At 48.6% G+C, this 20,404-nt stretch overlaps 1 protein-coding gene across 1 annotated transcript; it reads left to right on the top strand.

Annotated features, from left to right (window-relative positions):
• The first annotated feature begins 9,850 nt into the window (after positions 1 to 9,850).
• LOC132077253 (olfactory receptor 14A16-like) lies at positions 9,851 to 20,201 on the top strand. The gene is made up of 2 exons (XM_059478796.1): positions 9,851 to 10,352; positions 19,756 to 20,201. The coding sequence occupies exons 1-2, from the start codon at positions 9,851 to 9,853 to the stop codon at positions 20,199 to 20,201; spliced, it is 948 nt and encodes a 315-aa protein (XP_059334779.1).
• The last annotated feature ends 203 nt before the right edge of the window (positions 20,202 to 20,404 follow it).

Here is a 20,404-nt window from a genome sequence, read left to right as displayed (position 1 = left end):
CTGAGAGAAGAGCCTAAATTCATTGCAGTGCCTCAGAAGAAACTGGGATCAGGTTTCTGCTACTTGAAACACTCAGCACATAAGTGATGCTCAAAATCCTACAGCCTGCTGCTGAGCTCTGAGGGGGGGTCTCTCTCTACCTCTTTTAAGCAGAATCCAACCGCCTCAGACTGGGACAATCACTGATCCAGATCTCAGTAGGAAAAGGGATAGCTATAAGTAAAGAAAATCACCTTCCTTGCTTGGGTTAATTTACCACCTGCAGTTCAGCACCCTTTACCAGCCATTGCCTGAGTGTTCAGCCAACCAGCTTGGAAAATGACCTAAGGAAACTGATTTCTTGGTGTTCCTGGTTTTAGGCACCAGGAGAGCTGGTTCCTTCCTTTCTTGTTCTGCTCCTGAGATATGCCTGTTTTTATAACCATGTTGTCCAGCCCTCAAAGGAAGTTTTAAGGAAGGAGGAGCAGGCTGGTTGGATTTTTGAGATGTTAATTTGCATTATCAACTCCACACATTTGAGAGACCATTCTGGATTGAATAATAGCTGTTGTTCAGTCACATTCTTTACTATGTAAGGTTCAAGTTTGGAGTTTGGGTAGAGTCTGAACTAGTAGGGGGTGTATAAGGCCCTGCTGTGGTAAAAAGTGCAGTGTCCACTTTGAATTCAAATGAAAGTCTGATAGTAATTCGAGCTCAAAGGCAGGTCACTTCTACAGGCTATATCAAGGTGAAATTACACCAACAGTCTGATTCACTTAGGTTATCACAGACTTCTGGTGTTCATATACACCAGGGGAGGTTCAGACACTAATTACATCTGGTCTCTCATAAGCTACCCTATTGATGACCTGGCACCCTACTTTGATTTCTTCTCCTCTGATTCCTTGAAGTGTCCACAGTTCCTGTTCCTGCCATTCTTGCTCCTCACATACCTGATTCTCGTGGATTACTACAGTAGATACATTTAAATCTTTTATCTCAGAAGGTTTTCCCATGGATCCAGTATACTGATTAAATGCCAGAGACCAAGGCCATTTAGCATTGCTTTGAATAGAGGTACTCTCAAGTTCTAAAACTTCAGTTATGATTACACACAAAACAATTCTACAAACTAAAATATGAGCTACTCCCGACCGCAATGTACTCATTTTGCCCGAGTAAGTTTTAATCTCAGTTCATTGTCTCCTGGCGTCACTCCTCAAGGGGTTTCTGGGCCTTCTTCACCCAAGAGTGATGAATCCAGGCATCCTGCTCCTTGATTTTGATTGCAGTGAAGGTAGTGAGAAGTACTTGCAGTGGTCTCTCCCACTGTGGTTCCGAAGTCTTCTCTGTAAGAGACTTAACATATACATCATCCCCAGGCTATCTAACTCCCTGCTCCGAGTTCCAGCCACATATAGTCTGAGCTGTTTGCTTAATGCCACCATGTAGGTGAACATTCTGGACATTCCCTTTGTATTCTATATGGTCTTCTATAAGGCATTCCAAAGGGACTCAGCATTCCTTTAGCTCAAGGTTTAGTTTGAATTTGCAATAGTGCTAGTGGAAGAGCTTGGGCTAGGGTAGATTAACTTCTTGCCCCAGTCTTATTCATTCTCTCCACCTGGTCGCTTGATTGGGGGTGGTATGGGGTGTGAAGTTCCTAATCTATGCCCAGATGGCTACTATCATTCTCTCCACCTGGTCGCTTGATTGGGGGTGGTATGGGGTGTGAAGTTCCTAATCTATGCCCAGATGGCTACTAATCTGTTGCACTATTTTGGAAATGAAATGTGATTCTTTATCTGAGGATATTGTGGCTGGAACTCTGAAGCGTGGTATTATTTCTTGTAAAAATAATCTGGTCACCTCTTGAGCTTTGACAGTTCTGGTGGGGAATGTTTCTGGCCACCCTGAAAATGTTTCTATCAATACCAGTAAATACTGATACCCCCCTTTCCTTGGGAGTTCTGAAAAGTTAATTTGCCACTGCTGTACAGGCCCATGGCCTCTCCCAGTCTGACCGAGTTTTGGCCAGGGGGTATTTTGGGGTTAGTCTGGAGGCAAGGATCACGCTGTTGGCTCACCTGAGTGATAGTGGCATATAAATTCCTGACAACGATACAACAATTCTTTCAATCAGATGTGTGTTCTAGAAAGCCTGTGGAAATTACTACTTCAAAGTCAACACTTCATTTCAATGCACTCTGTATCACTCGCAGCCTTGGTCATTTTGAGAAAGGAGCCACACTCTATAAAAGCCTTTTAAGTAGTTAGGCCCTAGTGCATTTTCTAGTGCCCTTCCTTCAGTAGTAACCACGAAAATGGGAAGAGATTGCTAGCTCTCTTTCAATGGTAGCCCACCCCTTGCAGTTGTACGTCTCTTTTGATTAGTATTATTGTATTATGGCTTACCTTTGAGGAAAATCTGTACCTCACCCTTTGCTGCTTTCTTTGCCTCTCCATCCGCCAGCTCATTTCTTTCCTCCATTTTTAAGCTCACTCTCTGGTGTGCCTTAATATGCTTTTTCAGGTAGCTGAACTGCTTCCAGCAGCTGGATTGTCTCTTCTTTCCCTGTGAGGTCAGCAGTCCCCTCTCCTTCCAGATGGCTCCATGTGCATACCTTGAGTCTGTGTAGATGGTTATTCTCCTCCCTTTTGCCCTTTCCAGGGCACGGGTCAGGGCAATTATCTCAGCCTTCTGCGCAGAGGTACCTGTTGGTAAGGGTCCAGACTCTATTACCTCTCTGCAGGTAGTCACTGTGAACTTTGCAATGTCGCCTTCCTGTCCGTGAACCAGGTCTCTGCATCATCCGGAGGAGTGTCCCTTCATTCTGGGCGGCTGGAGTAGGTAGCTTCAGTGGTCTCTAGGCAACTATGGTGTACTGCTTCTCCTTGATTCCACTGAGAAAAGAAGCTGGGTTGACAATATTAGTCACCACTATCTCTACATCGTCTTGCTCTACCATGATGGCCTGACATTTCAGAAACCTCTGTGGTGAAAGCCAGCGGCCACCCTTTACTTCCAGTACTGCGGACACTGTGTGGGACACTAGCACAGTCATTTTTGTCCCAGGGTAAACTTGCGTGCCTCTTGAATATTCAGCACAACTGCTGCTACACCTCTGAGGCAACCTGGCCATCCTTTGGCTGTTGCATCTAGTTGCTTAGAGAAGTAAGCAACTGCCCTTCAGTATGGGCCCAAGTCCTGAGCCAGTATTCCCTGGGCAATTCCTTGCGTGGAAAAATAGAAAGAATGGTTTACTTACATCTGGAAGTTTCAAAGCTGGAGCTGACATGAGGGCACTCTCTAGCTGGCGAAAGGCCCGTGTGGCGTCTTTTGTCCACTGGAGATCTCAGTTTCCATTGGCAATAAGAGCATAGAGGGGTCTGGCGAACAGTCCGTAATTATAAACCCACAGCTGGCACTACCCTACCATGCCTAAGAAGGTTCAGAGTTCCTTCGTTGTCTGTGGTTTCAGGGTTTGGCATATGGCTTCCCTGCCTTAAAGTCTGCTGCTCAGCACTCACTTCTTACCCCAGGTAGATTACCTTCTGTTTCACTACCTGTGCCTTTTTCTTTGAGACTCTGCGTCCTTGGAGTCCTAGGAAATTTAAAAGGCTTACCGTCCAGGCTTCTCCTGCTTCCCTCATCCGAGTGGCTACTAGAAGATTGTCCACGTACTGCAACAGCCTCCTTTCCTCTTGTGAGCTTCCCGGGACTCTGGGTCTTTGCAAGCTGTTCTCCAATCGGAGTGGGGAATCTTGAAGCCTTCAGGCACACAGAGTATTTGAGCTGTGTTTGAATGCAAAAATTTTCTGGCTGGCTTCGTGGATAGGGAGGCAAAAGAAGGCATCTTTTAGGCCTAAAACAGTGAACCAGGTTAGCTCAGGTGTTAAACAAGTTAGTAAAGTATATGGATTTGCTACCACAGGGTATAAATTCTGTGTCATCTTATTAACAGCCCTTAATCCAGTTCTATCAGTTATTGGGCTGATTCCTTCCTTATCTTCCTTGTGAGGGTACTACTCAGTTCTCACTAGTTGTGTTCTTTCCTTAAGCTTGATGCTTATGGGGGAGCATCTTTCACTCTCCCTGGTACAGCAGAGGCCCATACCCTTGAAAACATTTATTTACTTATTCTAATATCTCCTTACTAATGTCTTTAATTTCAGTGTCTGTTAATGTTAAGCCTAACATCTTTATATCATTTGCCTCCAGAGTAACCTTTCTCATTTGAGAATGTTTAGCAAATTGAGCGAATTGTACAAAAGCTTTTAGGTACACATAGTACACATGTTACTTTAAAGGTTTGCACAAGTATGCCTTCTCAGACTGGCCAGTTGTTGTTCATTCCCCACACTACAACATAAACATTCTCCACAGGTAATAAAGCTTTATTAAAACTGAATATATGACCCTTGTGTCGACAAAAATTCTTCCCTTTTGGGGAGGTCATCTTTACCCTTCCTCCCTTACTTTGGGAGGAGCCTTTAGCAAATCATATATACTCATTTTGTGAACTGTGATTGCTTTGCATTTCAGCATGATAATCCTTGCCTGATTTCATATGTTGCTGTCTTATGCTGCATGCTGAACAACATGTTTGATTTGCTTTCTCTTTGCCTTGTTTTCCTTTTTCAAGGGCCAAGACCAGAGGGCGGTCTGATCTTACAGTCTCTTTGCTATTCTGGGTGATTTCTTAAAATAAAAAGACATTTCAGCATACAAAAACTCTATCCCATTTATCCTCCTATTTAAAAACAGTACTAACAGCAATGAAGTATTATAAATCTTTTTATTTTCTGAGCTGCTCCTACTGGCAGCCTTCTCCCAGTGAGCCCCTCCCAAAAGGGGCTAATTTAGGAACCTCTTTGCTCTGGTCAGTTCTCATTATCTCTTTCTCCCTGCCCTATCTCACTTCCACTCAAACCTCTTTTCGCAGACCTTCACAGTAGTTTCTCAGTTTTCCTCCTACACACACACAGCTCCAGGTGGCAGATATCAGATGTGATTCCTACACACACAAGCTCTAAGACCTTAGGTTCTGATCAGAAACCTCTAATTTGCACTCGGGGCTTGTGCCCTGACGCTTATTATAACAGCAATACCTGCGTTTCTCACAAACACTGCGCTGCAATAATACTTGCACATCCAGCTTTTGCCCACAGGTCATTCCCGTGTTCCCTGGGGAGACAGGGCAGCCAGAGCTGTCCCTGTGCCCAGGGGACAGCCACTGTCACCTCATGCAGCGTGCCAGCCTCTCGATGCACCAAAGGCTCCCCGAAATTGCCCGCAAAGGCAGGCTATTCTGTTTGTTACAGAGAACTTTAAATCCCTACAGCAGATTGCTTCCAGTCCAGACTTACTGCAGTACCAGCTGAAGTCTCATAAATCTCATAAGTCTCATTAACTAATTCATCTCATTCATCTCTTCTATATAAACTCTGTTTTACAAAATATCAGTCTTTTCTAGTTCTCTTCTTGCACAATCTAATTAAGCACTGTGCCTACTTACACTTGTTTTACTGCTTTGCAAAAAGGCTGTGCTAGTCACAGCCGAAACTCTGATATGCCCACAGACACACACACCCCCACCTCCCCTTTATCTCAAATTCACTAGAGCCAAGGCTTGAATTGCTGTGAGGGGGAGAATTCTTGGAATTCCTTTAACTCGCTTTATCGTAGTTAAGCATAAATCACCGTACTATAGTTCTCCTATGTAAAATGCTACTCTTGTTGCAAACAAAATCTTAAAATCTCCACTTCTCTCCCTGCCCCCACAACCTGCTGCAGCCGGCGCCTCAGGCCTCACTCGGCTGCTTCAAACACGGGTAGTACTGACACCCCCCCCCCCGCACTGTAGGGCCCTGTAGATCTACTCTCTTTTATACACCATACACTTATACACTTGCACAATTAGAAACACAGTGCACTGACCACACAATGCATTGACCATACAGCGACACAGTGTCCGGACATCACACACACACACAAACAAAACACACACGGGCTCAGCAGTTCTGCTCTATCAGAACGATGAACCCCCAACACACACATACACAGGTTCACCCAGCTCACCCCAGAGCTGCTGGCAGTTCCACTCTATCAGAACGATGAACCCCGTCTCAAATACAGCTGCTCCATCAGCTGAACCCAGACGTCTCTGGGTGGTTTACTCCCTTGCTCTCCTTTCCCTCCCCCAGGGGCCCCTCAGTACATACCGTATCTTCCTCCGCAGGCCAGCAGGTCCTTGTCTGTCCTTGCAGGTGGCAAGTTGAGACGAGTGGAGCCCCACCAGGAAAAAAATCCTAGGGCGCACCTTGGAGGTCCGTCTATCCCCCCTGCCCCTGCAGGGACAGAGAACTCCTGGCTGGCTCGCCATAATGTTTTGCAGAGACAAGAAGAAACGTCACAACTTTGTAAAAGTTGTAAAGCCCGCTATGCTTTTATTACGACGCGCACCGGATGCAAGTCCCCCAACAAGGCATGCGTACTTCTGAAGACCTCGGGTCTTCTTTTATCCCCCTTCCAAATGCATATGCATACAGTTTCACAATAGGTTCATACATATTCATTCCGCGTGACATTTAGCACCAGTTCTTCTTTATCAAAGGAATTTCTAAGTTGGGGGCAAATCGACCTTGTGGTCTTTTCTGTTTTTCTTTCTCTGTCTCCTTGCTGTCTCGGCATGCGAGTTTTTCCTTCAGCTTTGGCCTCACAGACTTTTCACCTTTCTTAGACACTTCACCTAATTCAGAATGGATCTTTACTCTGTCTCACCTTTATCATGGTATACCATGATAACTTATCCTTTGGGGCTCAGTAATCTAAAGATTTATGGAATGTCTTATGGATACGCTTTAGTTACCCTTAATGATCCCTTTTTTCCTCTAAAAATAAAAATTACATCAGGTTAGTTATAATTTCACGCATGAATTTCTTAAAAAAGAAGCACCATAAGACTGCAGGACAAAGTCACTTCCCAGTTGTCCTCTTCAGTTATGTTTCAAGCTTCCAGAACAATAGTTGTATTGAAAAACACATGTATTCTAAATTTCCTTTCCTGGAGTGCTATGGTCAAGAATTCCAATGCCTAAAATGATTCCTAATTATTTTTACCTTTGTATTAGATATTACACACAAAGAAGGGCAGTCTTCTATTCAGAAAGGTCAGTTTCATTATAAAGAAAACCACCAAAGCATAGTATACGGACTTATGATCCTATATATTCAGAAAAAAAGGATGAGAATTTATGTTTTGGTGTTCTGTAGCCATCCATATGGACAACATTTCAATCTGCCAAGGTATGTGGCCAAAATGTAGAGGGGCACCTGTTCCCAGAGCCTGCAGGGACAGAGGCGCAGGGCAGGGACACCGTGGGACAGCCTGGGCTGCACAGGGCACAGGCATGTGCAGCAGCTGCAAGACAGCCCTGCCAGAGCCAACTTGGGCAGCACTTTGGCCATGGCTGCTGGCCCCGGGCCTGAGGCAGGAGCAGGAGACAAGTGACCCTTGCAGGCCTGGGGCCTCATTGCCTCCTTGTCCCTGCTGAGCAGCCTGGCAGGGCCCACCCCATGCTCCTGCCCTTGCCATTGCACAGCCCCACATGCCAGTGCCCATCCCGGGAAGAGCCCTGAGCAAGGAGGGAGGGACAGCATCTGCCTGGCCAGGGGCTGGGGCTCAGGCGTTGGCCATTGGCATTCCTGAAACACATCCAGGTTTGCTCAGCACCAGAGACACCTTTGCCTTGTTTGGCCCCAGCTGTCATCACTGCCTCCAGCATTCTGCTCTGACTGGAACATGGGGACACTTTCTCAGTCGGGTCTCTCAGTGAGACCCATTAAAACTTCAAGAAACTTCAGAGTTTCAATTTAATTTTGAGTTCTTGAGAAGTTTTATGAACACCCTCTTAGGCACTGAGTCTGATGTAAACAACACCAAATCCCCTAGAGGCTCATTGAAGTCCTTGTGCTGTGTCTGTGCTGCTAAGCTTTAAAGGAACAGCTCTTCCCAGGGCCAGCTCCTCTCCCAGTCCAGCAGGGCTGAGGGCTCTGCCTGCAGGCACTGAGGGGACAGGAGCCAGACAGAGACAGGCTGAAGGCAATCAGGATTAGGAAGACATTGAGCTGAGACTTCACTTGGGGAAACATCTCCACAATCCTCTACGTGGTGAGTTTTCTGTGGCAGAGGAGGAGGAGGAGGAGGATGTGTTGCAGAGCGGGGCTGCCAGGGGCACCGTCAGAGGGACAGGGCAGGACGGCTCCTGCTGCCAGGGACGGCTGCAGGGGGTGAAGCTGGGGCTGCAGCCAGGGCTGCTCTGAGATGCAGCTCATGCCCAGCTCATTTCTGAGAGGACTTTTCATGAACTCATTTAGGGCAGGAGTTTCCTGCTTGGGTCTCTGCTTTCCAGAATCTGTGCTCCCATTTTTGCCTGGCTCAGTTTGGGGGCAATAGAAACTCAGCTGTGCAGGGCACAGCAGGGGCTGAGACTCCTAAACCATCACAGTGAGGATTCCTGGGAACCTCAGCAAGTGTCTGCACCTGCCCAGCCTCCAGATCCATGCAGCATCACCTTTCCATGGTGCCCAGGCTGGGGGAGCTGTTCTTTAATCCCTGCAGGGCCGAGCAGCTGCAGGGCAGAGCTGGCCCAGGGGCTGGGCTGGGCTCTGGCAGCTCTGGCAGAGAAGGAGCCTGGGGCCACAGGAGCAGCTGGGGCTGGGACAGCTCCAGCAGCAGAGCTGTGGGCAGGGAGGGATGGCGGCAGTGCTGCGGGAAGCCCTGCTGCAGGGCAGATGTGGCACCTGCCAGGCCTGCCCTGCAGGGCACACACTGCCCTGAGCAGCACAGCTCTTGTGTCCCCTCGCAGCCAGCACAGCCCTCAGCCCGGGGGCTCAGGGCCCTCAGTCCCTCCTGGGCCGGCAGAGCAGCCCCAGAGATGAAGGGCATCTCTGCGGCCATATGCCCATTCCCTGCTGACCAGGGCCTGAGGGCCACTGTCCTGCCCTGCTGCTGCCTGGCAGGGGCTGGGCAGGGCTAGCCAGGGAATGGCTTTTCCTCAGGCCCAGCTCTCTCTCTCTCCTTGCCTTGCCCAGGTGCTGCTGGCATTGCTGAGGGGCTCTCTGCAATGGCAGTTCCAGCTGCAGGGCCAGGCCCAGACCTTGGGCTCCTCCTGTGCAGGCTGAGCACAGCAATGGGGTGTCCCAGCTCCCTGTGCCCAGGGAGCTCTGGGAAGGGCAGCCTGGGAGGCTGGCAATGAGCCCACTCTCCTGACTCTGGGAAAGGCAGGAGCCACTTTGTGTGCCAGGGATCCCTCTGCTCTCAGCTGTGTCTCCTGGCTGTCCAGGGTAACACGGGAGTGGATCTCAGAAAGGTGCAAGTCCAGGACAGCTGGAACAGTAGAGAGGGACAGAGCAGCTCCCCTCAGTCTGTACTAAGCCTCAGACAATCCTCCTGCCTCCCTGGACTCTCTGTTCTCCCCAGGTGCAGCTAAACCCCTTTTTCTGCCTCCTGCAATCCCCATCCCTTCACACAGGCAGCTCCTCTGCTCCAGGAGAACATTCCTTGTCCAAGTTCACACACAAGGACTTGCCCCTGCCCTCACTGTTCCCCTGCACTGACTGGAGTGTTAGGGCTGACTCTCAGGTGTCCTGCAGGCCAAGGTCCAGCTCCTCACACAGTATTGGCCAGCAACAATCAGGGCTCCAGCAACACAGTTGAAGGAAGGTCCCCTAGACACAGACAACGGGGAGGTGTTTAGTGGCAGGAAAGTGTTTGTGAGAAACTGCTTTGATTTTTATGTGAGAAATCTTTCCTCCATTGCCCTGTGTTTTCCCCATTCTGTAGGTTGAAATGTGCAGCCACAGCAAATGTCCAACAGCAGCTCCATCAGGCACTTCCTCCTGCTGGCATTGGCAGACACACGGCAGCTGCAGCTCCTGCACTTCTGCCTCTTGCTGGGCATCTCCCTGGCTGCCCTCCTGGGCAACGGCCTCATCATCAGCGCCGTAGCCTGCGGCCACCACCTGCACACACCCATGTTCTTCTTCCTGCTCAACCTGGCCCTCAGCGACCTGGGCTCCATCTGCACCACTGTCCCCAAAGCCATGCACAATTCCCTCTGGGACACCAGGGACATCTCCTATGAAGGATGTGCTGCTCAGGTCTTTTTCATAATGGTCTTCATCTCAGCAGAGTATTTCCTCCTGACAATCATGTGCTACGACCGCTATGTGTCCATCTGCAAACCCCTGCACTACGGGACCCTCCTGGGCAGCAGAGCTTGTGCCCACATGGCAGCAGCTGCCTGGGCCAGTGGCTTTCTCACTGCTCTCATGCACACAGCCAATACATTTTCCCTGCCCCTGTGCTGTAAGGTTTTCTGTATTGCTGTTTAGGTGGCCTGGAAAGGCCCAGGGATGGCCTTGAAGAGCCGACGCTTCAAAGGACGAGGAGAGACTTCTGATCTTGTCTCGGTCTTGGTGTTTATTAATTGTTTATCTAAAAGATTTTCTTTCAGCCCGACAGAGGTCTGCACAGCAAGTCAGCCATGGGCACACTGCGAGCCCCCGGGGCGGTCACTTATCTTTATACCCGAAGTTACGTGTACAATATTTATCATTTCTCCCCAATACCTTCTACCCTTATTAACTGGTGCACTTTTAGTAATGACCAATCCCAAAGTGCCACCACCACCACAGAAGATGGAGGCCAAGAAGAAGAAGAAGAAGGACAGGACACGCCCCAATTCCTCCATCTTACTTCTTTAGACCCCCCTGTACCAAAATCCTAAACCCTGTGTTTTACACTTTAACTAACTTATCCCTTCACCATTCACCCAGTGAATTCCTCCCAGTCCTCATACAGGTCTCATCTCCTGTGTAGGATCAAAATCCTGCCACCAGACACTTCTGGCAACATTCCAGGATTCCCGAGCCCCCCAAGGGTGGTCTCGGCCACTCTGCACCTCCATCCTGAGGTGCTGAGATCCCACATCTCCCCCTTCTGTTTGCACCAGGAAGACCTCTTTTACTATCCGATTCATAGCGTGTTTTAAACATGCAAATATGCATGGGATGACAAGTAAGAGGACTAGGAGAACTATTAAAACATAGAACCCTACTCTTAAAATTCCTCTCCAAATGGGAGAGATGTCAAAGAAGTCTACCAGCTGATCGATCCATGATCCTGTGATCTCGCCAAGTTTATTTATGCTGTCCTTTATATTTTTGATACTTTCATGAATTGACCTTGAATGATCTGAGAGATTCATGCAGCACATCCCTTCAAACTCTTCACACCCATGTCCATGAGCGAGCAATAGATAATCGATCGCCGCTCTGTTTTGAAGAGTCGCCTGCCTTGTACCACTGATGTCTTTTAACATGTCATCCAATGCGACAGACACAGACCGTGCATGTTTGCTTAGCCAACAACCCATGCGGTCGATTTGAGTCAAGGCTACCCCTGATGCTGTTTGAGGTGAGAAAATCGCGGTAGCAATACTCGCTTTCTTGTCCCAAGAAAACATTTTATCATTGCAATCTGCCGCATATTGTTCTATTGATCTTTTTTCTCTGCGTTTTTTCTCCCTTAACATGTTCAAATCAGGCGATAGTATTGAAATTTCCCCAATGCTGCATGGACCTCCCGTGGCATTAGCAGGAATGCCGTGCCAAATTCTGTCTCCGCAAACTAAGAACAAACCCCGTGGCAATTGCACTGGGACTTGGACCGATCCTTTGGTAGTTTTCTCTATATATTTACACCATGCTGACGCATTCTTATAGAATTCATGAATGGGAGTCAAATCGACAGTTTTCGCCTTTGTGACATTCGGAGTCTCAAACTGCATGCAGAGTTCCATTGTCATGGACCCAAAAATCTCCAATTCCTGAGGTTCTGTAGAAGCCACAGGAAGTAGACCTGTCCAAGCACACCACTCTTTCACAGGATCTTTAATGATCTGCGAAATGTTAACTGCGGAGTGCCCTGGAACTGGCCATTTGTCCACTGGCAATCCAACCATGCATGCTGAAAATGGTTTTCCTGGCCTCGAATGTGTCAGGCAAATACTATCTAAATTTGCTGCCTGAGCTAAAGTCTCCCATACATTTTGCCTTGGTTGAGTAATAGGTAAATTACCCCCATTGTTTACTGTAACGAATGAAAGAATGATGCACATAAGCATCATAAAACCCATAATTCCGTTCCTGCGTGAAATTATTATTCTGTTTTCCATTCAAGACCCTAGAGAAGATTCCCCCAAAGTCTTTAGCTTCTTTTTATTTTTCTTCTGAATCGTTCACTGCCGTCTGAGTCTCGACTTCCGTTGGAGTGCTCGTCTCTTTGTCTTTTGGATCAACGTTCTCGTGTTCTCGTGTTTGGAATGGCTTCACGTGCCGTGCCGACACCCACTTCAGACCTCGATCTGTGGAGATACAAGCGAAACCCTTGCCCCAAGTGATTAGCTTGAAAGGACCTTCTATTTGTCCTGTCTCTGGGTTTCTGATCAAAACTAAAGGATTTTCCTTTAGCCTTGCCTGTGTGCTATTTAAAAAATGTCTCACGATTGGTGGATTAGGTTCTGAGGATGAGCTATTTAGGAAATTCAACACATACAGTGCCTTATTTAATTTCATGTGAGGTGTTGCCTCTGGCTCACCCCTTCTCTGTCTGTCCAGAAGGGATTTCAGGGTGTGATGTGTTCTTTCAATGATCGCCTGACCTGTGGGTGAATGTGGAATACCAAACGTATGTCTGACACCCCACCTCTTCAGGAATCTGTCAAGCACCCTGCCTATATACGTTGGCCCATTATCTGTTTTTATCTCCTGAGGCACACCTAATGCCGCAAATGCTTGCAGGAAATGTCGGCAAGCATGGTCTGCTGTTTCCCCTGCATGTGCTGATGCAAAGACTGCCCCTGAGAACGTATCTACAGAAACATGAACATTTTTGAGCCTTCCAAAAGATGGATATTTTGTGACATCAGCCTGCCACAACTGAAGACTTTGCAGTCCCCGCGGATTAATGGCTCCGGTAGAGGAAGGTGGCTGCACAAGCTGGCAGTCTGGACAGGCACTAATGATTTCCCTCGCCTGACTCTTTGTGAGGCGAAAGGATTCCATTAGCCCCTGCGCATTCTGGTGAAAGAACGCATGACTTAATCTTGCCTGCTCAAAAATGTCCGGCAGTGTTTGCGAAATGGGCATCGTCAATCTGTCCGCCCGAGCATTCCCTTCCGCTAAAAACCCCGGAAGTGTTGTGTGCGCTCTAACGTGTGTGATAAAATACTTTCCTTCCCTGCTCTCTAGCAGCATTTTCAAGCTTGTCAGATATGAGTATAAAACCTCATTACTGACTTCTTTCAAGAGCGAACCTTCCAATCTCCTGACCACACCCGCAACATACGCGGAGTCTGTCACCAGATTGAGAGGTTGTTCAAACAACTGAAATGCTCGGACAACGGCTGCCAACTCCACAATTTGCGGAGAGCCCTGCACCATCCTCACGTCAGATTCCCAATCCCCTGTCGTTGAGTCTCTCCACGTGATCACTGACTTGTGTGTCTTTCCTGAGCCATCCGTGAACACTGTGATCCCATCCAAAGGCTCTTCACTCATTTTTGGTTTTGCTTTATAGCATATCTGCGATTGCAGTATTCTATGTCGCGGAAAGTGGACTGTACAAGTTCCTGGGAATGCCAACAACGCGATTAACAGATCTTTCGATTGTTGCATCGCCCAATCGAAATAGTCTCGCTTCAGAAGTAGTCTGATGACTGAGAATTCTCTTCCTGCCATCGTCAGCAACCTTGTTCTTGCCTTTATGATGATTTGTGCTGCCATCTCTAAATCTGTAAGAATTGTTTTTGCGGGCCTGTGTGGTAAGAAAATCCACTCTATGATTATCAAAGAATCCTTTTGCGATTCGTCCCATTGGAAGATCAAACCATGGAACTGTGTTTTCTTCCCCAGCACTGCCAACTGAAAAGGCAACGTTGGAATATATCGATGTGCCTGCCTTTTCTGTATCGCGTCTGCGACTCTCTCCAACTCCTTTTTCGCTTCTGGCGTGAGTGTTCTGGGAGACCGGATGTCTGTGTCTCCTCTCAAAAGATCAAGCAGCGCTGGGATGTCGCTGTTCGTGATTCCCAAGACTGGCCTCATCCAGTTGATTTCTCCTAAAAGCTGTTGCAGATCATGCAAATTGCTGACCTTGGTGCTGATCTCCATTTTTTGAGGTTTTATTGTTCTTTCTGAAATTTTCCACCCTAGATATTTCCAAGGTGCAACCTCTTGAATCTTTGAAATGCTGATTTCCAGACCTGCCTTTTGCACCTCTGCAATCACACAGTCACGAGCTTCTTGCAGCTCCTGCCGTGTTGACGCTGCAATGAGCAAATCATCCATGTAATGAATGATTTTCACCTTCGGAAATTTCTTCCGCGCTGGTGCCAAAGCTCGTGCCACGTATCATTGACAGATCGTCGGAGAATTTTTTAGACCTTGCGGAAGAACGACCCAATGGTACCGCTGCAGAGGCGTTTCCCTGTTGATACTCGGAACTGAAAAGGCAAATCTCGGAGCATCATCTGGATGGAGTGGAATACTGAAAAAACAATCCTTGAGGTCAATGACCACAAGCTGCCAATCTCTGGGAATCATTGAGACAGATGGAAGTCCCAACTGAAGGGGTCCCATGTCTTCTATGACTTCATTGATCTTCCTGAGATCGTGTAACAATCTCCATTTGCCCGATAGTTTTTTCTTGATGACAAACACTGGAGAATTCCAAGGGCTGTCCGTTGGCTTGATGTGTCCTTTTCGCAATTGCTCTTGGACCAGGTCTTTCAAAGCACTCAATTTTCTTCGCTCAAGGGGCCACTGATCCACCCAAACTGGATCATTGGTTTTCTATGTCAGCTTCAGTGTGGCGAGTGCTGCAGTGACCCCTATTAAAAATCCACCTCGATCTTCGCGCCCCATTGTGCCAAAAGGTCCCGACCCCAGACTGTGATCGGCTTTTGGACGACAAAAGGACGAATGATCGCCGTCTTGTCTCCTGGTCCTGTGACAACGACAGAATTCTCACTTTGCAGACACAGAGATGCTCCCCCTATGCCTGAGAGAGAGCCCAATGGCGCGACCAAGCTCCAACTGCGTGGCCAAAAGATGTACGATATTACCGTTACATCCGCCCCTGTGTCGAGCATGCCTCTGATCGCTATTGTTCTGTCCCCACATGTCAATTGGCATGTGAGCGTGGGTCGGTCTCGACCTATGTGTTTCACCCATGTTGTATGTACTTCAACATGTTCTTTCATAGGGAAACCTTCTTCATCGAAGATTGACATGACCTCTCCAACTGCGTGTGGCGGCAATGCGAAAGCTCTCGCAACCACAGTGTTTTCTGGTACAGTCAATGGTGGACGAAGCGCTCTTGCCAAAACTGTTAATTCTGTATTTTTGTCCGCTGAGATGACTGTTGGATAGACAATGAGTCCAAGAATACTGCATTTATCTTGTCCGATTATTAAGAAATCTTGTTTCTTATATGAGTCCCCACGGATACCCGTTGGTATCTCTGCATGACTTTCGTCTAAAAAGCATACTAGTTTTGAAGCTGCCAGTGCACACTGTGCCCCTGGTGGGAGGAGGTCTGGGTCACTGCGGAATCGACTGAGGGTTTTGCTGAGGGCATCTGCTTGTCGCTCGCTGATGATTGCCCTGTCAGCTCTTGTGACACCGCCAGTACTTGTGTCTGAGCGCGCTGGCTTATGGGCGCGCTGAGCTTACCGTTTCCCGGACGCGGTAACGGGTTTCCGTCCACGTCTGTCCGGGAATAACATTCTTTTGCTGAATGTCTGCCTCTTCCGCACCGCGCACAAACTGGCCTTTCCGCCTTCTGTGCTGGCGCTGGCGGATGTGTCCGTGGACAATTCCTTCTCATGTGGCCAAACTCCCCACATTTGTGGCACTGTCCTCTCGGGGGATTGTTCTTTTTCTGCATCGTCGCAAGAACTTTGTTGATGTTCTCGTCCTGCTGTTGTAGTATTTTTTCGAACATCTTTTCCAGTGTCTTGTTCTCTGCTTGCCTTTCTGAATGTCCCTTTAACTGTTCTTCCCATTCCTCTCTTAATTCACTCTTCACAATCGCTGCGACATGCTGAGGCGTTCCCACCTTGCTGCATGCCTCCACCATCTCTGCCAAGGATGGCCGTCCTGGCATGGTGCTGATGACCCGTTGACAATCCGGGTTGGCATTGCCAAAAGCTAAACTCTCCAAGAGAGGTCTCTTCGCTTCTTCGTTCGTCACTTGTTGATCCACGGCTTGCGTGAGTCGATCGATGAACGACATGAATGGCTCTGTGGGACCTTGCCTGATGCAAGAGAATGGGACTTCTGGAGCTCCTGTTGGTGTAATTTGCATGATTGCCAATCGCGCTGCTACTTTGATGTCACTTAGCACTCTTCGTGGAAGCCGCGCTGCTTGCTCCCCTGGGTTGCCATCTGGAGGATCTCCTGCTAACTGCCCTTCTGTGAGGTTCGCGTTCGGCCCGCCTTGATATCTGTTCCGCAATTCAGCAAGATATTTTCTCCACCTTTTTTCCCAGACAAGACTTTGCGTGTCAGTAAGAATCATTGCCACAATACTTCGAATGTCATATGGTGTGAGGTCATATGTAGTGAATGTCCCTCTCAATAGCTGCTTGAAGTATTGTGAATTCAGCCCAAAAGTTTGAGCTGCCTTCCCCAAGTCTTTAAGTGTCTCGTGACCCATCCTTTCCCACCTTGGGTTCTGCCCCTGGGCATCATATGTCACTGGCATTGTCAAATCTCCTGATCCTGGAAATAAATGCTTTTCCTTTGCTAATGCTTTTCTAATTTGTTTCCAGTCCATCGTCTTCACTGGCTCTTCAAATTCCTCTTCTTGAGGTTCCATTGGGATTTGCATGAACAATGGTGTTGTGGATGTCATCGGTGATTCATTGTGCCTCATTTCTCGCCTTGAGGTTTTTGGCCTCGCTCCTAAATCCGAAAAGGAAACTCGAGGATCCCGTTGATATTTCTTTTTCGCTGCATCAACTGAATGCAAGAAGCTTTTTGCTGCTTCTGCTGCTGACAACATCCATGTCGGAACACCTTCCGATGCTGTGATCCTTATGACATCTTCTCCTTGTAGCTGTTCTTCATCTGAGCTTTCATCATCTTCATGAAATCCCGAAGTCGATGGATAATCCCTTTGTTGTGTTAATATTGCTTTCTTTAAAGTGGTTTTCTTTTTATATAATGTTGGATAAAATTGCTGCATTGTTGCAGTCTCGCCACGAGATGGTGCTGTGGCTCCGCCGAACTGGTCCGGCATGTCGTGCACTTCTGTCCTCCTGCCACTAGGTGGCGCTGTCACCGGCCTCCCCAGCTCAGATGACGGAATGAGCTCGACTGCCCCGGTTCCTCTTCCGGTCGGCTGCCGTGTCGGCGATCTCACTTGAGACCGTGTTTGCTTGGTTTTTAATTCAACTGAAAATGGAACTTGAACACCAGAACGTCTCCCTTGAAGGGAAGGGACTGGGACTCCGAGGATTTCATCCGAAGGTATCAACTCTGGAGAGGGTGTGGTGCCGGGGGACGTAGAGTCCCGAGCACGGCCTCTCCTCGCCCGAGACGTCACAAGGGATCGAGCCCACCCCCGCCTGCGCTCTACTGTGTGCGCATGCGTAATCTGTGAGCCGCTCCCTGTCTCTCCCGAGCTGATGTCACTCTCCCCCTCCAGTTCCACCTCCGAGGTCTCCCCCCCCTCGGTCCATCCCTGACTCTGTCTCCTCTCCCTCTGACGTTGTGTCCACTCCTGCCGGTGTGTGTACAGCCTGCCCCCCCGCCGGCACCCGGGTTCGCTCCGCGATCCGAGCCGACCTCCGCACCGGGTCTGACGTCACAATCATGCACGTCCCGCGTCTCACTACGGTGGCCCTTTGGGGCTGCGCAATTTCCCCCATTTCGCCACCCGTGTTTACCGCCTCCGCGCTGGTTTGTGACTCTCGCCCCCGGTTTTTGCGAATTTTGCTCGCCGCGCGTTTTTCTGCTACCCTGCCTGTTGGGGCGGCCGCCACCCCCGGCGCTGTGCTGACAATAGCCGCGTCTGCACTCGCGTCTCCCTTCTCTGTCTCTTCACCCGCGCTCCACGCCAGCTCCGTCGCTGCCGCGCTGTGCCCCCCGCGAGGAAGCGCCTCCCCCCCCGATCCCTTCTCTTCCCCCTGCACCCCCCCTTCCGATCCTGACTCCCTTGTACTCTCCGGAGTTTCAGGATGCTTTAGGAGCTTCCTGGGGTTTCTGGGTTTTGGGACCAGGGGCTTTAATATTATTTCCTGCTCTCTTTTCTCGAGAGCCCTTTCCCCTGGCTTTTTGAGGTCAGAGGTAATTCTTTCCTGGAGCTTTGCTCCTCCCCCTCCTTGTGAGGGTGCCGCAACTTTTCGTTGCTCTCCCAGTCTTTTCGACTGTTCTGATATGGATTCCAACATTATTCTTGCCAGCGAGAGCAACTTTAACGCTGTCTCGTCCTTCTTTGTTGCTAAAAAATATAAGTGCCTATTAATTTCCTGCCAAAACCCCACTTCGAATAGCAGGCATGTTTCGGCCAGTGGGTAATTAAGCCTTGCCCACAATAACAGCTGTTTTAATTCTTTTCTTGGGATCCCTTCTGTATATGCTTGAGCCACGCCTTGTAAGGCGGACAAAATTTGTTTTTGCTCTTGGGACAGTGTACCCCCCATATTCTTATTTTTTGACCTTCTCACCAACTCTGTCGTCAGAGCTGTCCGGAGGCTCCTGATCTCTGTCCAGCAGGTCACAGGAGAAGGATCCAGAGGCGCCTTCCGGTTCCGATCCGGGCTGCTCTGCTACGAACTGTCTTCGGCAGAAGCTGAGAGATGGAATTCTCAGTGACTGCTGTTTTTTTTTTTTTTTTTTTTTTTTGCAGACTCTTCTGGCTGTTTTTTTCTTTTCTTCTTTCTTCTTTTCCTTTTTTTTTTTTTTCTCAGGCTTCTCTCCTCAGGAGCTGCCCTCTCGGCTCTTCAGCTCTTCAGCTCTTCAGCTCTTCAGGGCTGATCCCCCCCCGAAATGGTTGGTGGGGGGTGCCCACGCAGCGAACGCCACTTGTAAGGTTTTCTGTATTGCTGTTTAGGTGGCCTGGAAAGGCCCAGGGATGGCCTTGAAGTGCCGACGCTTCAAAGGACGAGGAGAGACTTCTGATCTTGTCTCGGTCTTGGTGTTTATTAATTGTTTATCTAAAAGATTTTCTTTCAGCCCGACAGAGGTCTGCACAGCAAGTCAGCCATGGGCACACTGCGAGCCCCCGGGGCGGTCACTTATCTTTATACCCGAAGTTACGTGTACAATATTTATCATTTCTCCCCAATACCTTCTACCCTTATTAACTGGTGCACTTTTAGTAATGACCAATCCCAAAGTGCCACCACCACCACAGAAGATGGAGGCCAAGAAGAAGAAGAAGAAGGACAGGACACGCCCCAATTCCTCCATCTTACTTCTTTAGACCCCCCTGTACCAAAATCCTAAACCCTGTGTTTTACACTTTAACTAACTTATCCCTTCACCATTCACCCAGTGAATTCCTCCCAGTCCTCATACAGGTCTCATCTCCTGTGTAGGATCAAAATCCTGCCACCAGACACTTCTGGCAACATTCCAGGATTCCCGAGCCCCCCAAGGGTGGTCTCGGCCTCTCTGCACCTCCATCCTGAGGTGCTGAGATCCCACACTGTGCCATGGCAATACCCTGGACCAGTTCTTCTGTGAAGTTCCCCAGATCCTCAAGCTCTCCTGCTCACTATCTTACCTCAGGGAACTTGGGCTACTTGCTGTTAGTGTCAGTTTATCATGTGGCTGTTTTGTGTTCATTGTTTTCTCTTATGTGCAGATCTTCAGGGCTGTGCTGAGGATCCCCTCTGAGCAGGGACGGCACAAAGCTTTTTGCACCTGCCTCCCTCACCTGGCTGTGGTCTCCCTGTTTGTCACCACTGCTTTTTTTGCCTACCTGAAGCCCCCCTCCATCTCTTCCCCATCCCTGGATCTGGCCCTGTCAGTTCTGTACTCAGTGGTACCTCTAGTACTTAACCCCCTCATCTACAGCCTGAGGAACCAGGAGCTCAAGGCTGCAGTGTGGACACTGATGAGTGGACAATTTAGGAAACATTAAATTGGTTGCTCATTTCTGCATATTTCTTGTCATAAAAGTAATTTTTGATACTTCTTGTTGGATTGGTTAGTTTTTACTCTGTTTTCATTTTTTAATATTCTCCCTAAACCAAGGCCATTTCTCACTTTGTTTCTTCAAACTTCACTGTGTCCCCAGACTGTGTCATTGAGGGGCTTTGCTCTCGATGGCTTTAAAGGAACTAA

This window comes from Ammospiza nelsoni, chromosome 9, assembly GCF_027579445.1.
Source record: "Ammospiza nelsoni isolate bAmmNel1 chromosome 9, bAmmNel1.pri, whole genome shotgun sequence".
Taxonomy (NCBI): domain Eukaryota; kingdom Metazoa; phylum Chordata; class Aves; order Passeriformes; family Passerellidae; genus Ammospiza; species Ammospiza nelsoni.
This window is presented reverse-complemented; position numbering and strand designations above follow the sequence as displayed.